General features: G+C 33.7%; 1 protein-coding gene across 2 annotated transcripts; it reads left to right on the top strand.

Annotated features, from left to right (window-relative positions):
* Nucleotides 1-405: 405 nt before the first annotated feature.
* LOC100813574 (chromodomain-helicase-DNA-binding protein 8) lies at nt 406-18360 on the top strand. 2 transcript variants are annotated; one of them, XM_014773877.3, is made up of 16 exons: nt 406-1353; nt 3117-3307; nt 3859-3983; nt 4098-4391; nt 5080-5229; nt 6266-6520; nt 6660-6800; nt 6873-7190; nt 7374-7547; nt 10087-11155; nt 11376-11509; nt 13305-13409; nt 14357-15196; nt 16492-16929; nt 17037-17250; nt 17872-18360. In XM_014773877.3, the coding sequence occupies exons 1-16, from the start codon at nt 1190-1192 to the stop codon at nt 17907-17909; spliced, it is 4650 nt and encodes a 1549-aa protein (XP_014629363.1). In that variant the 5' UTR covers nt 406-1189; the 3' UTR covers nt 17910-18360. The 2 variants fall into 2 exon arrangements, with proteins under 2 accessions (XP_014629363.1, XP_006577025.1); XM_006576962.4 differs by lacking the exon at nt 406-1353 and adding an exon at nt 2885-2996.
* Nucleotides 18361-20005: the final 1645 nt, after the last annotated feature.

Genomic DNA, 20005 nt, shown 5'->3' with positions numbered 1-20005 from the left:
TTACACCTAATATAACCTGATTAAAAAAATGTTAAAAAGTTTGTTATTAATCTTTCTCATTATAACAAGTAACAAACTCTCATAGTAGTTAATTACTAGTAGTATTTTTTTCTTACATTAATAATTAACAGTACAAAACAATGTACAAAAATTAACACTTTACTGTTTCAAGATTTATTAGACAACAATCTTAGTCCTAAAAAATGTTGCAATAGTAAAAAGAATGTCAATTTTTGGTGTCTCTTTAGTCTTTACATTCCAGCTTGAACATGGCAGTACCTTAGATGAAACTTTTTCATCGTGTTTTGCGAAAGTGGAAGCTAGTGGGGCCGAGTGTGGTTTCAAGGTGAGAGAAAAATGATATGACGCCATGGCCAACGGCCATAATACTTCTTCTTCTTCTTCTTCTTCTATTTTCATGTGCCTGCACTGTTATCCCTCTGCAGCATACTATTTTCATTCTCAATGTTTTTTTTTTCTTTTTTTCTTTTAATAACTCTAAACACACAGGGTTTTTCCGTTTCGTTAATTAATGTTGATAAATCATTGTTTACCATACCAGCAGCTATCTGAACAAACTCGTAGTGTACTACATACATTTTATTTATTTTTGTCACATTTTGCGGTATAATTGTATTTAATTTATTTATTTTGCAGTTTTTTTTTTTTGGTTTACTAAGAGGTAGCTGAACATACTCGTAGTATATACCAAAAGTTGCTTGTGATTACTGTAATGATTGTTGTTTAAAGACATGGTAGGGTTTTTGGTTTCGGTGATTGTTCTGTTTAGTTTAGTTATCGTGCTCGTGTGTAAGAAAACTTGTTCGGTAAACTATTGTGAACTTCCAACTTTTTTCTTCTTCATGATCTTACCAAAATTAAGAATATGTTTTCCTATAAGGTCTCGTGGTGGTGATTGTTCTAAGTATTTTGTTAGGGGGAAGAATCGAATTCACCACCGTTTCCTCCCGCCGTTCTCTTTTTACCATTTAACCAACCTTATAACTCCTGATGTGTGAAGAAATGAAGTTAGAAGAACGTGGTTTGAGTTTTGGATTATTATTTTTCTGAAAGTTATACTTATAATATATACCCTTTACAGTAGACTTTACCGTTTCTTCTCCTTTAAAGTTTCAGGTAGTCTGGGATCAAGCATCTTCATATCGTGATAGATACTGTTGTCTGTGACATGAATGCCGAGACTCTTGCTAGGTATGCCCATTCTCGGTGCATTGAGGGATTGACTAAAGAATGTAAAGACAACGCACAAGAAAATTCTCATTCTCATGTGAAAGATAAAAAAGGTGGAGAGGAAGTTGTGTGTTCCAATTGCGTGCGAGGCGGAGTACTTTTGTGAGTTTCTGGATTTCATCTCTGTCTGTAGGATTAGGCCTTTTTCACCGTCTTATATCTTTATTTATGGTCCTCTCCTCTCTTCTGCATTCATAAATGTTTTGCTACGTAGAACCTCATTTTCATGCTTTTTCCTCTGTAACTTCTGCTTCACTTTAATTCTTGCAAGCAACTTATGGTTATAATGGCCCAAATTGGTCAACTCCAGAGACTTCAGGTAAACATGCGAGTGCACAAATTTTATCTATGTCATGTTGTACTAAATTGTTCCTTCTCACAAGTTGCTTTTGTCTTAATTTAATTACACTATCGAATTTTATTGATTATTTATTAGATAAAGTCATTTTGTATTCTCTGTTTCCTTTCTTTACATGCTGCCAATGTGGTTCTGCATGCTCTGAACTGCATGTGGATATTTATAATTGTGCAATGTGCTTATATTAATGATTTTATTTGATATTTATAGTATATTTGTCATAATATGAAATGCTATCTTATATACTCATGGTGATAATATTGAATCTCTGCCTTTTGATATTTCTGTTATATTTTGGTCTTGACTATGTATTAGACACTTTTGGTCAAAATTAAGCACTTGCTAAAATCAACTAACGACCTTCATCTACTATACTTGGATATAATATTATTTGATAGTAGGAAGAGGAGGGCTGTTATTCAAGAAATTAATCATAGAACAATTTAAGTGAAGGACAGTTAAACAAATCCAGTATGACCAAAAATGCAACTCTATGTTGATTTTTTCCCATACCTGCCCCACTTTTCTATGGGGATAAGTTACTTCCAGTTTATAGTAACTGGAAGCTTTTGTGAGGTTTATTTCAACTTCAAATTTATGACATTTTGGCACTGGATATTTTTTTTACGAAGGAGTAGTTTCTTATGAATTATAATACAGTTTGAAGGTTTTGGAAAAAAGTACGATGTTAAAGTTTGTGTCCTCGGATGGTTTTGTGGTTTTAAGGTGAATTTGATTGGAGAGAAATGCTCATAGTTTCAAGGATGTCTTTTCTCACTTACATTTGTTATGAGATATGGCTGTAGTTTTTGGCTTCTCTTTGGTTTTCTGGTCATTGTGATTTAAGAGGAGTTCTGTTACTATTATGCAAAGAGACTGGACAAAGCTGATGCAAATTTGAGCCTCTAATTCTGTTTTTTTTTTCTTTTTCTTTTTTTATGTTTAGGAGGATACCTTATTGTCTCACCAAACCCAGATGACTCTTACCCTGTCTCTCAATTACTATTTTCTTCTTTCATATTTCTAAATAAATAGTATAAGGTTAAACCAGAGCGACTTTGAACTTTATGGGGACAAAAATCAAAATTTGAAAATTTTCTAAAGATAACACATGCAACACCTGCCACATGGTAGCCATGTAGTTGTCATGTGTCATCCATGTGATACATTGCCACATTGTTGACTTGTGGATGCCACATGGCCACGTGTTAGGCACCTAATTACTTTGAGGGATTAATTTTTGTGTATTTAAAAAATTGAGGACTAAACCTATAGGTTTAAAATATAGGGATGAATTGACCAATTTTTCTGAGAATATATTAAACCTAAAAAGATATCAGCACCATAGCAAGCATTTCCAAAATTAATTCCTTTTTCTTTATAGCAAGTAATGGAAAATGTTTTTGTGTTTCTTTATTTGTTTAAAATGGACTCAGGCATTAGTAATTGAGACATTTTTTTGTTGTTGTTTGTTGCTTTTGTTTATTAATGTGAAACTATATTTTAGATCTTGCTCTGGAAAAGGATGTCAAAGGAGGTACCATCCCTCTTGTGTGGATCCTCCTCTCAATTACATTCCTTTGGGGTTTTGGCATTGTATCTGGTGCACTAAGAAAAAGATGGAGCTTGGTGTGCATTCCGTTTCTAAAGGAGTGAAATCCATTTTGGATTCTAGAGAAGTGGTTTCAAAAAATAAAGGTATGGTCTATAAAATCTCCCCCCCCCCCCCCAATTTTGCTAATGAGTAAACCTCCCATCTTAGTCTATGAGATTGCAAGTGGTGGTCAATTTAGTCATTAACTTAAAAGAATCCTCACTCTAGCCCTTTGCTTTACAAGAAGTAATATATTTTATAGTGCATGTTTGGATTAAAGTTTGTAAACTGAGTTTGCAAAATTATATCAAGTCTTGCTTCTCCAAAACTGAGTTTTAGGCAAAATTTTACTCTCAAACATACTATTGGGGGTAACCGTACATGACCCCAAATTGATTTGACTCCCAAACATACTTTTGAAACACTCCCACCGGGAATCCAAACATACGCTTAATCCTTTTCCATTTTCAATTTCAATATAAAAGACTAAACTTAATGATGTTTTGCAAAGTCAAGGACTAATGTAACTGACGCTTACAATTTCAAGGACTAAAATGGGAGTTTACTCCTATATGTTTCATCTACATTTCTTGTTCATGGAATGCATATTAGATAATAGATGAGGTAGTTTTTGATAATAAATAGCTGTTACTAGTGATGCAAAGGGAGTACTTTGTCACGTATCATGGTCTTGCTCATGCTCACAACCGCTGGATTCCAGAATCAAAATTGCTTCTCGAGGCTCCTAAGCTCTTGGCCAAGTTTAAGAGGAAACTGCAGGTTTAGTTACCCTTCATAGGCTTAGGACACGTAATGTTTTTTTGGTTTGTTAGTCTGTACTTTCTTAGGAAGTATCCATGAAAATAATTTCTTCTTTTGATGCCAAATTACCAGGTTACCACCAGGTGGAAAAGAGATTGGAGTATACCCCACCGTTTGCTGCTAAAAAGGGAAATTGTATTTTCAAAACAAAATGATCAACATTTTGATGGGCATGGTGACAATGGTTCAAATTGCCGTTATGAGTGGCTTGTCAAATGGAGGGGTCTTGGTTATGATAATGCTACTTGGGAGTTAGATGATGCTTCATTTTTGACGTCACCTGAAGGCAGGAAAGTCATAGATGATTACGAAAGTCGTCGCAAGAGAGCAGAGAGACTGTCAAAAAATCATTTTGAAGCTAATGAGGTGCTTCTTTTTGTTTAACTATATATAAAAATTTACTTTTATTGTATGATACAATGCCATTTATTACGAGTTTTAATTTTTAAGTTTTTAATATGAAGTTTCCTTATAGACCATTCTGGGGTGCTATCTATGATGTAACTAATGAACTAACTGTGATTTTCATACACTCCAAAAAAGGCAAAGAAAACAAATGATGGTGTGGAAAGCATAATGTCTTTTACTTCCTCACTTAATTTTAAGCTGAACTGGTTTTTCTGTATGCATTCAACTGAATGCTTTTTAATTCTCCATAAATGCACTTGTAGGTAGAATGGATCACATAGTTTTGTGACCTGTGAAGTGTGGAAACAGCATCAGTTTGGAGTAATTTTTACAATGTGCAAATTTCTTTTGCTTTGTTTAACTGAGGTTACTAGGGTAAATATTAAAAAAATTGATTGGTTACCATGGGATCAAAAGAAATATGAGGGTTCTTTTGCATGACAACCATGCTCATGGTCGAATGGTAGGGATGACAATGTGTTATATTGTAAAAAAGAGTTAAACTCATGAATGAGATGATACTTCTGATACTCAAAAGCAAAATCTCAATTGTTGTTGGGCTAAAAATGGCTCTTCACAGCCTTTATGAAACACGTCCTGGATATATACCTAAAGTATGTTTCTCTAATGAGCAGTTAATTTGCAGGAGAGAAAAGCTTCCTTTTCTGAATTATCAGTGTTGCCAACTGGAGATTCGCCAGGATTTTATAACCAGCATTTGACTTATGTGAACAAGCTTCGCATGTGTTGGCACAAAGGTCAGAGTGCTCTTATTGTAGATGATCAAATTGACCAGGTCATTTTTTTCTCCATATACTCTATCTTTGTTGTTATATAATTACTTCATTTCTTGGCTATTCAGTATTCATCCTTGTTTTCTGTATAAAATATGTAATTTCTCTCTTCTTTAGATATTCTGCTATTAAATAAAATTTGTGGTGTTTAAAGTACTTCATTTAAATAACATGAATCCAAAAAAGCTACCTGAGTCAATCTCTAGGGTCTGTTTGATTTGACAGTATGTTCTATTTTTTCACAAAATAATTGCATAAATGCTACTTGTTTTCTCTTTGTTCCTATTTTCGAAGATTTGTATAGGAAATGGTGAAAACTTTTTTGTGTATGACCATGATAATGGAAACATGATAAACAAACCTCTGCTGAAGAATCTTATAAGGACATGTGGTCTGTAGTTTGCATAAAATGTTGTATGCTTTCTTGGGTTTGAAGATACTCCCTACGTCCCTAATATAATTTATAATATATAGTTGACTAATTTATGCTTATTAAGAAAGTTGGTTAATTTAGTTATTAACATTAAATTTCTATAATTATTATATTTTCCAAATTTATCCTTAACTTTATTGGGAACTTATTCTTCTTCTCCAATCTCCATAGGACAGAGAAAGAGGCAATTCAGAGTATTTTAGTAAAAAAATAATTAATGCACTAGACAATTGAAATGAAGTCTTGTAAAAAGGGATAATTTTTTTTGAAAACTATGTCTGATAAATAGAGACAGATGGAGTATTCTTTATGATCTGTGCACACAAATGTCATTGACATGCACAACGCGAGGGGCGGGGGTGAGGAAGAGAGATTCATGTTCACTAATCAACCAAATATTGTAGCTATTATTTGTTTTCGTGCATATTTATAGTAAAAGAAGTATCAGCAAATTGCAATATCAATGTGAAGACATGCTATAAGGAAAATATTGCTTTCATTTTCAAAATGTGAAATGTCTAAGAAGTATGGAGGTTGCAATAAATGTCAATTATTCTGCTTATGCATATCAGAATGCCTGAGCTATTGTTAAACTACCTTTGCAGGAGCGGGTTATGAAGGTGATTTTGTTTATATTATCTTTGAATTGTAATGTGAGGAGGCCTTTTCTCATCATCTCAACTTCTGCTGCCCTCTCTGTATGGGAAACAGAGTTCTTACGTTTGGCACCATCTGCCAATCTTGTAGTTTACAAGGGAGACAGAGATGCACGGAGTAGCATCAGGGCATTAGAGTTTTTTAATGAACATGGTGGAATATTATTTCAAATACTGTTATCATCTTCTCATATTATTGTTAAGGTATATTCTTATATCTAACAGCTTCATATGATAAGTGACTTCAGAAACAATTTCAGCTTTAATATATTCTACAATAAGTTTCAAAGTAGAATTATTAATTTTCTTTTTTCTGCTCATTATGTTTTAATATGATATGCAGGACTTGCATGAACTAAGATGCATTACATGGGAAGCAATAATAATTGATGAATGCCAGCAATCCAGAATTTCAGGACACTTGGACGATATCAAGATTCTAAAAGCTGAAATGAGACTCCTTCTTGTTAGTGGACAAATCAAGGTAAACTACTTGTGTTCAATATTGGTATTTTGATATTTTCCATTGTATTGACTTTTATATGATGATTTTCAGGAAGATCAAGCTGATTATATCAAACTGCTTTCATTACTCAAGTCCGGACAGCATGGATCAAGTATTGCTCAAGTGGAAACTTATTTCTCTGCTTCTTCTACCATTTCCAATTTGAAGAGTCAATTGGAAAAATATGTTGTATTCAAATGCAAATCTGGCTCCACTAGGTTTGTAGAGTATTGGGTTCCAGCCTGCCTTTCCCATTTGCAGCTTGAGCAGTATTGTTCAATGCTGCTTTCAAACTTAATGTTGTTATGCTCAGGCCAAAAGTCCGACTCAGTTGATGCCCTCCATGACCTTATTATCTCAATAAGGAAGGTAAACATGATAAGAAACAGAGTTTCAAATAAGCTGAAATCTCATTTATCATGCATTTTGGTAGTCAATTTTTAGTTCAACATTTCTTTCATCATACTACTTCAATTTTTATTAAATCTATAGTAGTACTACTAAGTGCAATGTCAATAAGACAGCATGATGATATGTGGTTGATTTTTACAGTGCTGTGACCACCCTTATCTCCTGAACCCGGAACTGCAAAGTTTTGTTACTAAAGGTCTACCTGATGAAGAGCGTTTAAATATTGGTATACAAGCAAGTGGAAAACTGCAACTCCTTGAAAAAATCCTTTTGGAAGCAAGAAGTCGTGGGTTAAGGGTGTTAATATTATTTCAGGTAGTCATCTATTGAAATCCCTTGTTTTTTTTTTTTTAATTTGTTGTATTTCTTGTATTTTTGCGAGTTTATTCACTTGTTATATTGAGAGAGCTGTTAAGTGCTGATTAAGATATTGTACCATGTTTCCTCATTAATGTAATTCTGTACCTACCTGATAATATTTTGTTTATAGTGCAAAATTGTGGAGTGATTTGATAATATAGATATTGCTTGCTATTGCATTGTGTAAAAATTACATGTTTTTTGTTGTTTTAATTTAGTTAACTTGTCAAGTTATTATTATCATATACTTATTCTATAGATTTTAACATATAAAGTACCTATTTTTTATTTTTTTATTTTATATATGAACGTTTTTTATTGTTGTTGTTGTGGCTTGATGCTGGAAGTGCAATAGATCAGTTAGCAACCTGTCTTTTCACCAAAAGTAGGGAATAAGGTCAAATTTCTCTCCCTTACATAGCATCTAGAGTGAAAGAGAAGTATTTTTGGTCTTTGGCTGGAATATGTACAGTTCCACTTGTATTGCTGTGAGATTAATACCTTGGGTATTGTTGCGACTAGGATGCCCTTCTAACAATTGCCTTTTCTAGGGTATGAACTTTAGTCCTCTCCCTGGGTGAGTGACTTGCTTACAACTGCATCTAAACCTTGTTGGGGATAAAACTAGGGTTGATTGGAAGAGGAATTATCTTGCATGATAAATATCCCATAAAATTATTGTGTAATTTAATTGAGTGAGAATTGCCCTGCTAGCAATTTTCTTTGTTCATTTTCCTTTTGTGTCATCATTGCCATAGGGTATGAATTAAATTTGATACACTAAAGAGCTTATTATGTGACTAAATTTCGGAATTTTGATTTTGGTGACTCCGGTAGTTTTGCTATTCCAAAAAATAAAATAAAAAATGGAATTGTCAATTCTTTTTCACAATTTTAATTGTCTTTCTTTCTGGGTGAATTATTATTATGTTAACATGAAAGAAAATTCAAAGCTCCAAGTTCTCTATTCTTTCATGCACATTCCTATAGCAGATACACTTATGACAGATCATCATGATTCTTTTTAATTGTTTTAGACACAGACATCACATTATGTATTATAGAGTTGCCACTCTCAATTATTAGGGTTAGTATTTGCTGATGTTATATAACTTATCCACAGATACAGACATTCACCCTTTTTACAAAATAAATATAAGGATAAGATAGGGAGAAAATAAGGAAGAATAAAATCAAATTAGACCTGAATAATCTGGTCTTCATCTTAACTACCTAAATCTTCTAGAATATTTATTTAAAATTTAAATTAAAAATAAAAGCAAATACAACTATAGACACCCCCCTCAAGCATAGATGTTGAACATGCCCAACTTGCTTATAGAGGATTCAATATTAGGTCTAATTAGTCCTTGGAATCAACACTGGAAGCTATGTAGAAAAGGTACCATCTGCTATTCTGATCTTATGATTTACACAAAGACTTTATGTGAAGAACAATTTTGAACAGTTTGTCATGCTTTAGAATCAATTATCCATGGAGCTTTAGAATTTTGTTTGGTATTATGAAGACTAGCAGAAAAAGAAATACCTTTTTGGGCTAGAGAAAAAGATGGATTAACTGACATTTTAGTTGAAGAGAACCTATACAAGTGCTCCAATTGTTCCTTAGTGAAAGAGAGTGACCCAGAGTTTCCCTTCTGCTCCATGTTTTCTCCATTTGAGGCTTGAACTGCTCGACCTTCTCCATATGTTTGCCTTTTCCAGTTGGTTAGCTTGTCAAGGAGTTTCCAATAGGGGAATCAAGTCAAATCAGATATGAATAATCTGATCTTGATCTTGATCTTTACTACCTAAATCTTCTACAACCCTAGTTTGAAATTTAAATTTAAAATAAATGCACACTCAATTGTCAACAATTTGATATATAATATGTAGTTCAGTTGGTCACTGTCGCTTCTTTTAGTTGTAGACTGTGATTGGAGTCTACTGTCTACCATTTGATGCTTGTTGGCGCAGCCCGACTTGTCAGGAATGATATTGGGAGTTTTGATAGAATCAGACCCCGCTAGCATTCTTTTAAGTTTGCCAAGAAAATAGGAATGCCTGGGCTGGCATATAAAATTTCTCATCCAGTTTTTATCTCTTGTTACTAAAATTTCAGAAAGTTCCTATAAAGTAGATTGTCAGATACTTTGTGATTATTGCTTTATCTTTGAAATGATATCTTGATAAGATTTCCATGAAATACACCAACTTGAAGCAGTGTCTCATACTTTGGCAATACAAGTACTTTGTTAGTAATGTTTCCATGTTGACTTATTACTGAATATGAAAATAATGTCTCTTCGTATATACGAATTTCGTGGCTATTTTTAGCTATTATTTTTGTTGCCTGTTAAGGATTTAGAAATATGAGAATTTTTTGCTGTTCTCATAAAAACTGTCATATTTTGGTTGTTAATTGGTTGTAGCATGATTTATTTTAAGATTTCTTGAGGATTCAGCTAGTTCTCTTTCACTTAAAAAACTGCAGTCAACTTGTGGCTCTGGATCAATTGGAGATATTTTGGATGATGTTCTCTGTCAGAGATTTGGTAAGGATTGCTATGTACGATATGATAGAGGTTATACCCCAAAATCAAAGCAAGCTGCTTTAGACACATTTAATGATGGAGAAAGTGGAAAATTTGTCTTCTTGATGGAAAACCGTGCCTGTCTCTCTAGTGTTAAGCTTTCTTCAGTGGACACTGTTATATTGTTTGACAGTGATTTGGAACCACAAAATGACCTAAGAGGCTTACAAAGGATGTCTATCAGCTCACAGTTTAAACAGATTACTGTTTTCAGATTGTACTCATTTTTCACTGTTGAAGAAAAAATTTTAATGCTTGCAAAAGAGGGTATAGCTCTTGACAGCAATGTGCGATTGCTTAGCCAGAGTATTTGTCCCACCCTGCTAAAATGGGGTGCCTCCTATTTGTTCAATAAGCTTGATGATTTGCATGCCAGTGTTGTTTCTACTCCAGACACTGTAGATATGTCACTTCTATGTGATACAACCTCTGAATTATCATCCCAATTGGTTTGTGGTGCTGATGATACTGATTGTCATGGATGGTCATTCATATCAAGAATACAGCAGAATGGAGGGGAATATGCGAGGGATGTTTTATTGCCAGGAGAAAGAATAATGAAATCTGGCGGTGAGCCATGTGGTTTTTCCTGGAGTGATCTTGAAGGAAGGCATCCTAAATGGAAATTTTTGCCTGTTTCATCTCAGAGGATCAGGAACACAGTCAAACATTTTGATTACGGACTAAGAGAATCTGAATGTGAAAAATACACCTTTATAGAAAAGAGGACAGCGTCGAAGGATAATGTTGATCCCAAGAGGAGAAAAGTGTCCAAGGATAATGCTGATCCTGAGTGGAGCAAATGGACCATGAATAAAGTTGATCCCAAGAGGAGAAAGGTGTCCAATGATGTTGTTGATTCTAAAGGAAGGGAAGCGTCCAGGAATATTGTTGATTCCAAATATTGGAAAACAAGGTTGAAGAGCAAGAAGAATACAAGTGTTGTCAATAGAGCAAATAAATCAAATGGTACTGCTGATTGTTATCTTGCCACTTTTATAGTCTTCTATTTATTTCTTCAACTAACTATTTACTTGGAAAGCATTAGTTTTATTCATGGCATAAGAATTTTTTTTGGGGGTGGGGTGGGGTGTAGTGGAAATGATTTGAAAAGATACATGCTGCTGCTAATTCATTTTCATTCCCTTAGGTAATTCAAATGGTTTGTCTAATGTACTTGATTCTACAGGGCATCCCTTGACCAATGAAACTACGGGAAAAATTGCAACGAACATGCAATTTTCAGAGAAAAAGAACCCGCCTGACATACGAAATTTGCCAAAGCCAGATATATCAGGTCTTTGCGACATTCTACGTTTTTCGGTAGGGTCTCAATACATGCTTCAGTAACTTTTGCTTAAACATGTGTGTTTTTTTGTTAAAACTTTCATTGAAGCACCTTTAAGGGGAAGTCATGACTCCCCAAGTTGGTGCAAGTGCATTTCCTTGTAACTACTGGTTCAAACTTTCAACAATGATAATGCATTCAATCACCCCAAACCAGTCTTGTCTTATTCTCCTTTAAAATGTATTTATGAACTGGGCAAAATTCCCAAAACCTAGCCATTTTCCTAAGCAATGTGGGACATCCTAACACCCACCTTCATCCCTAGGACTGAATATTTGGAGCATAAAGTTTGTAGGATTGGATATTTGTGACGGCTCAAAATCAAGGCTTGATCAACTCTAATACTATATTAGAAATGAATTAGGTCTAACTTAACTCTAAAGTAACCCAAGTCTTATAAGGAGTAATTTAACCTTTTTCCTAGCTGTTGTGGGATATCTTAATAAATGCCATCTAAAAGATGAACGGCTACCTATGGGTATCTTGTTTTCAATACTTTTTGGTACACAGTACAGGTTTGTCTTTTTTCTTGAATTGGAACAAAATGGGAGCCAACTAATTTGTAAATGAATTACGAATTGGTTCTCATGAACCAATTTACAGTTCTTTGGGTAAACCTACAAATTATGTTTCATTGCTCTGCTATCACAACCATCTTATAACTCCAGTATCATCTTCATTGAAGTGAAATATAGTCACAATGAAATGTCAACTAAAACTCAACTTAGGCTCCATTTTACAACTTCCATACTTTTATTTTTCTCGAAACTGAAAATCTATTCCAAAATTCACCAATTCTCAAACAATTATTTGTACTGAAGTCCATACTTTAGGGTGGCTAGATTTGCTTTCTTTGTTGTTGGAGTAATTTTCTAGTGAGGGTCGATCAGATGTTGTAGATAGGCTGAATATGAAATTCTAATCATGTCGCTAAAGAAACAAACACAACAAGTATAGATAAGAACTTAAAGGAAACAAATGCAACAACTAATGTTGCAAACAAATTCATTAGATCATCATTGCCGAGCAAGGAAAACAAGAATAGTGATAGAGTGAAAAAAAAGAGACACTGGGAGGAGAATTATTTGGTGGTGAACAAGGACACAAAAGATAGGATAAATAAAGGACACAAAACAGGAGGGTCCCAGGTTTGGGGATCTATACAGTGGAGATACGGTACAAGTCATGTCATATGGTATTGTTCTGATACTATGTTGAAAAATATTGAGGGAGAGAAAGAAATGAAAAACATAGAGATGGAAGGAGAAGAAGATGATATTATTAATAATTCTCTAAAATAGTCCAATTCTAAACACAGACGTTATTCCTCATACAACAGCATTTACATCAATAATCTTGGTGAAGTACTAGTGTAGTACAGCTTGTATATGACCAGCCCAACAACACTGTGTACCAACATTTATAATTTGACATTACTACAATTGGATTTGTCTTGAGAAGTTTTCACACTTATGGAGCATGCATGCATATTTGTTTCGTTTGTGTAGTTTTATTAATAAAAGAAAGGATTTTATTTAAAGCAAAGAATTCAAAAGTAGAATTTATTATTATTATTATTATTCTGTACCATTAGTTGCTTGGAAACTGTTACCGTTAGTATCACTCTAGCATTGGATTATATTTTATTAAATTATCTTTGTATTGGCAACATGTTTTCATGCTTGAATTATAATAATATTATATAAGACTGCGATGACTATTTTTGGAACAAACAGATTGATTTGCATGATTGTTTGATTTCACGTGCAGAAAAAAGTCAAGGCTGTCGCCATGAGGATTCTTGAGCACATATTCAAACATTACAATGTTAATTGCCAAGAAGTTTCTACTGTACAGGCTTTTGAAATATCTGTGGTTAGTTTTTGCTCTAATTTTTTAAATCGAAAACATAAGTAGCTGGCCACATGTTTGTTTAGATTATGGATGAATCATTGTGCATCTTTTGAGAAAGAAAGGAGCTACTAGGATATATATATATATATACATATACATAATTCTTCTGTCAATAATTTGAATTCTAGCTAGCTTGTCTGTATTGATTGGTTTAAGCTCCCCAGTTGGTTATAATGTTTGTCTGCCTCAAACAAGGTATGGCTAGCAACAGTCAGTTCTTGAGAAATTTTTGTCTAGTTTCCACATTTTATAGCCATACTTCTTTCCTGTTAAGGATTTGGAAAAGTGTTCGGAAAATTTGTGTGAATTATGAAAGTGTTGATTGCTAAATTAAGATAATTGATTGAGTGATCCAATGTTGTTCGTTGTTGGTGTTCTATTGACGGCTGGTTGATTGACAAAACATACTGATAATATCCCTCCTACACATAATCTGGTATAAATGGTGGTGTAAGTCGGGATCAATTGACATAATGCTTCATCTAAAACCCTTTTACTTTGTATCTAATTTGGTGTCCTCCTCACACACTTCCAAGCCCTTATTTTCTCTCTAATTTTTTTCACTATGGTATCCAAGAGGTACCATCCACCTTGAAACCTGAGGCATAGCTTCCTTAGAAGAAAAAATAAATTCCAGCAATCTCAAAATAAGCTGAGATTTTCTGTTGCATTTTCTCTTTTTCTGGCCTATCGTAGTGTATGGTTGGTCAAAAATCACATTGGAGTTTGAATTACCTTCCATACCATATATGTTGCAAAACGTGTTTTGGGTTGTTCATTTTTTGCACACTCTTGTTTATGTGAGTTGCTCATTTTTTGGATAATAGTTGTTTTATACTTTTATGTAACAAATATTACTAGTCTTTAAGCATTATATCATAGTTGTGTGATGAAATCTGTATCTTCAGTGTTGGCTAGCAGCTTGTTTGTTGGAACATGAGATTGATATGAAAGATTCACTTGCTCTAGCAAAACTGTACTTGAACTTCGATTGCAAGGAAGAGGAAGCCACCGATGTTTACTCAGAACTGTGGAAGCATGTGAAGGATTTTTCTAATTGTGTACAAAATGGACTTTGCGTCGAGAAATGCAATAGAAGTGGTGCTTCAGACTCCAACATGCCTGAGCTGAATGATTTGGCAGAGGAGGAGAAGCAGAAGGATTTTCTGGGTACTTGTGTTTCAAAACTTGTGAAATCTGTCACAAATGAACTCAATCTTCAAATGAAATCTCCCACAACAGTGGTTTCACAAGACCTGAGTTGTACTCATGAAATTTGTTTATCTCCAAATACACCTGGTAGTTTTCCTGTGGAAGGAGATGCTATCTCCATGGAATCTGGCTCAGAAGATGACAGAGTGAACGCTATAACATTAATAACTGCAGAAGATTCATCCGTTGATCACGGGAGTAATGATGTCAACCCTGTTACTGGTTCTTTGGAAAGACAGAGCCCTATTAGAAGTACAGATATTACACAATCTGATGGCAATGTTTTTGAAGATCCTCAAATTTTAGTGAATAAAGTGGTTGCTATTGACAATGGTATGAATATGTCTACTCATTCTGCGCAGCTTGACAGTGTTGAGGCAGATGCTGGAACTTCTGCTAGTACTGCTGTTCCTGAGGTCAGACGGTGGTACAGTGTAATGAGTCCTGTATGTGATGAGTCAACTGCTCTGAAGTTTCCTGAGACTACCTTACCATATATGCAACCATCGGATTCAAATTTGTGGCCATTGCCTCAGGTTAGTAGCTTTTGTAAAAGAAGCCTTATGGTGCTTTTTTTAGTGTTTATTGATAATCTATGCATTGTTGCACGAAGCAGCAACCTCCGGTCGACTTCCGGTTGCTTTGTGAGCATGCCAACAAATTTGTAAGTCATTATGTACATCACTTGGGAGGTCAAGTTTTTAGATTCGATACTAGTTTCTAGCCAAACATTTTTAAGTACAATCCAGGCTATCCATTTTTTCTTTCATTTATACTTGTATTCCTATTGGATGATTATGGTGAGTTTGTGGTTTAGTTTAATTACATGTTTAACCTAATGGTCTTTACTTGAGTAAATGTGATAGATTTTTTAGTTATTATTTAGTAATGCAAAAGCGACTACTATCAGGTTCTTCCACATGTTAAAGGAAAGAGAATGTATCCCTAACTTAAATTGTTTAGAGAGATCCTTTTCTTCTAACAGCGACCACTTAGCAGCTCTGCATTAACATAGTTGTACACTTCCTTTAAACTATAATCCAATGTTGTCAAGACTCTAGATCAACTACAAGATCCTACTTGGGGATGGGAGGGGGTCACAAGATCGCAAAATGTAGGATTGTAATAAGGATCATATGGTCCTACCAAAAATGTAAAAATATATTTTAATACAAAAGTATGATATTGTAAGAGGAGATTGGGGGATGTAAAATCTATGAAAATATGAGAGAAAGATGAGAGAGATTTGATGAACTGAAATCTATATTATGATTGGACTGAGTACAAACAGCTATATTTATACTGTTACTGAGCAGCTTGGTAAGCAAAGATTATAGTTAGAGTACAGCTAAGTCTAACTAAGAGTTAGTTACAACAAAGATTCTAACAGAAAGCTACCAGAAGACACTCACCTATACAGTAACAGGGGAAGACAACTGGAGAAGCATATTCACAACTGTAATGTTGAGGAAAATAAGATAGGGGAGGAGCTGGAATGAGTGTGTGTTCCCGGGGGGTGGTGGTGGTGTTATAATAGTGCTTTAGACTTTAGAGTGTGGAGGTGGCTTTGGCTAGGGGAGGAGTGTGCACTTCCCTATAGGGATCATTCCTATTTTGATCTTTAGTTTTCCTTAGTCTATTGTTTCTCAGATTTGACTGTATTTTCTAGTTTAGTAGATATTTTCTTTTTTATTCTAATATAAATATAATATAACTTTTTTTTTAAATTTTATTAGAATAAATAAAATAATATGATCATGGGATGTTTATTTGGAGTGCTTTGAAACTATTCTCATCATATGGGTTCACACCTGTTCCTTGTATCTTCCAGATGGCAATGTCTGCTATTCCATCTTTTCCGGAGAACAATGCGGCTAGTACAGTCATGCCTCTAGATGATATTTTTCGTCATAGTGGTGAGGATCATCGCTATATTCATGAGGCTGAAGTAATATTGGAAGCACCAAAGGACCTTAACTCTTCCTTTGTTTCACCTGTGATACCGCAACCCTTCACTAGTGTGCCCATGAATGAAAATGCGACACATGCACCTCACGGCATTACTATTCCTGGATTTATGAACAGTGATTACTCTGAAGCTCACTCTGTGACATCTGAAGTGTCCCACCTTGCCTACACAGACCCACTACTGGGTGAAATGTCGATAATAGAAAACATGAATGAAGAAGCTTTCATAGATCTACTACCAATAGAAATGGAGAGAATTGAAAAGGAGAAAGAAGAAGCCTTCAAGATACATGAGCAAAAGGTACGAGCAGCAATCCGTTTCTTTCTTTCCCCACCCTTTTCTTACTATCAAATTTGGATTCTGATCCCTTCTACTTTCAGCTTACTTTTTGTTTCTTTGTGAAACAGATATTGCAGCTCCAATCTGACTATGAAAAGGAGGTTGAAAAGTTAAGTGTAAAGTACAAGATGTTGCTTCAGAATGTTAATACTGAAGTAGCTCTAAAAAGAACGGAACTTGAGACACAATGTGAATTAGTGTTAAGGAACAAGGTATTAGCTCAAGTTTGGACCCATAATCTTGATAGTTGTGAAGGAGATGTTGTACAGTGCTCAGAACAAGGTACGGATCACGAGTAAGGTTCATATGTTTGTTGAGCATGTTAATTATCCATTTATTGTACACTTATATGCTTATTCTATTTTAATGTCAGATTCTTATTATTTTGCACCCAACTTATGCTAAATTCTTCATTTATCACTGGTCTTTCTACCTTGATGATATATGTATATAAAAATTATATATTATAATTGATCAGGAGGTTGCAATCGGATGAAGACATTCTGGGTGATTGTTTCTAAACATTACATGTTGATTAGCAATGTCAATGTTTCATTGTTTACTTTTTTTCTATCTCTTTCTTCATTTTCATTTAATTATTCATGTTTACCTTGCTTTAGATTTCAAAGTCACAACTGTCCTCACTTCTCAGAAGTCAGAATTATGATCTTTATGTGTCAACATATTACAATGAGATTTAGGCACATGTTTAGGTTAATTACAACATATTTATTACAGCATATGTTTATCACTTGTTAAACATTGGTCTTTTAGCTTAAAGGGCATTATTATTAATGTGATGAATGTGCCTTTTGAATGCCTTCTATTATTTCTGTTTCATGCATATGCAACTCCTAAATCTTAATAGCTCTTCCAACTTAGTTGCTTTCTTCCCCTCTGCAGAGGCAATGCCTAGTTCTCATAAGACTGCTCAAGACTAAATTCACCGAACGTCCTCTCCTACGGTGATGATTAATCCTTGGACCACCATTCCAGAAATCAACCCCGTTAGAGCATGCTTTGATCCACATGATTCAGTTGTGCAACAATCATGATGGCTATGATTTACTAGCCCTGTCTCCACCGAGAGACTCTGCTGCTGCTTCATCTTATTCAGTACCTCTCATTCCAAATCAATGGAGTGGGATATCAGACCAGCATTTGCCACCCGGTTAAACTTTTTTTTTAAAGGCACTTGACTGATGTACTTATATACCAAATTCTGAACCATGGTGGTGAAATGAATGTAAATAGTTACCTTAAAGACAGTGAAAGAGAAAAACAAAATGAAAGATAGTGTAGTCTATAAGTGAACAAGATTGAAAAAAAAGTTTCTATTGTGTGCTCAAGTACATGATAAGAAATAAAAAGTAGATAGTTATTATTAGAAAATGATTTTATTATATTAAAAATATAAAAATATTTGAATGGATGCTTTATTTAAGTATTTTAAATTATTTAATATTTTCGCACTTTAAGCACACTAGAGGCAATATCAATCCGAGGCTTCGCACATTTAATTCCCCAATATTCATGTAGTGAGAACCCATACCATCATGCATATGCAGTAATTGTCAATGACAACTTCTTCATTCATATTTTTACCTCAAGATACTTGTTTTTTTTTTGTCAGCTCTCAAGTCTCAAGATACTTGTATGCAGCCTTGTGGTAAAACATAATTCAAAATAAAATGTTAGTAGTATATACAGACAGTAAAGATTCCCTATGTTAATGTTATATATGATTAATTTATTGAACTTTATAATAATTAAACTTATCATAAATTTTAATAGATTGGAAATGTAAAAACTTTTAGGGCCTGTTTTGAAAATGACATTACGCTCATTGCAACATTTATGATAAACGTGACTAAAAATAATTAATCTAAGATCTATTATGCTTACGAGGCAATCCCTCTCTCTTATTTTCTTGAAATTTTGTTTTTTTTTTCAGTATCGCTCTTTTTTTTTAATAGTACACCAATTCTTTTTAGTTATTTAAAAATCATTACACTAACAACCCTTGATTAATTGAAAACATTTCACGGTGTGTTGAGGTTGCTCTTAATGTTAAAAAATAGGGAGTTATATGCAATCTCAAGAAACTTCAAGAGTGTCAATATAGTTTACTTTATTTTATCTTTTTAGTGTTTTAGATTGTTTTGAAATATGTTATTTTAGAAATATTAATTTTTTTCAGTAATTCTCATTTATTTTGTTTGAAGGGAATACTCACATTTATTAGTATCCAACCTAAATACTTAATTAAATTCACAATTATATTTTAACTTTCTGATAAAAATAATTTAGTTAAAGAAAGTCATTTTATTATAGTGATTTATTTAAATAATTTTCTTAAAATGACATATGAGAAAACATATATGCAAATATAGAAAAAAAAAGAATGTATACAAACATATAACACAATATAATTTAAATTAATAATTATTGTAACAATAAAAATAAGAATTACTTTCATAAAAAAATAAGAATTACCAACGATTTGATTGTCAATAAAGGCTGCTAAAATTGTTTTTCACTATGACGGATGTTTGGACTTTCTATAAATTCTATAAAAATATGTTTACCCATTCATCGATTATTGCAAATTGTTTTTTAAGAGAAAATAAGACCATATCATTTTATTCATAATTGAGAAAGAATACAAGCGAAAATATAATCAAAACATAAGAGCTAACATAAAATCTTGAACCCTAATTAACTTGAGAGTCACATAACTTATTTACCTCTTTATGGAACTCACCACCCTTGAGTTTGAAACAAGTAGAGAGTTTGCAAGGTCTACATCTATTTAATATGACATGGTAATCTGAGCAGCCAGCAGCCAGTTGAGGAAGTAACAAAGGTATCAACAACAGTGTTACAGTCAAGATTGTTAGTCATTACTGATGACCAAATCATCAGTAAATATAATATGGGAATCACACGATTACTACCTACTCTAGTTTTTCTATCAAAAAATATAATATGGGAATCACACGATTACGACCAAATCATCAGTAAACTATTCTCTCGT

This window comes from Glycine max, chromosome 3 (assembly GCF_000004515.6).
Source record: "Glycine max cultivar Williams 82 chromosome 3, Glycine_max_v4.0, whole genome shotgun sequence".
In the NCBI taxonomy this organism is placed as follows: domain Eukaryota; kingdom Viridiplantae; phylum Streptophyta; class Magnoliopsida; order Fabales; family Fabaceae; genus Glycine; species Glycine max.
The sequence above is the reverse complement of the archived record's forward strand: the minus strand, read 5'-3'. Positions and strand labels throughout refer to the sequence as shown.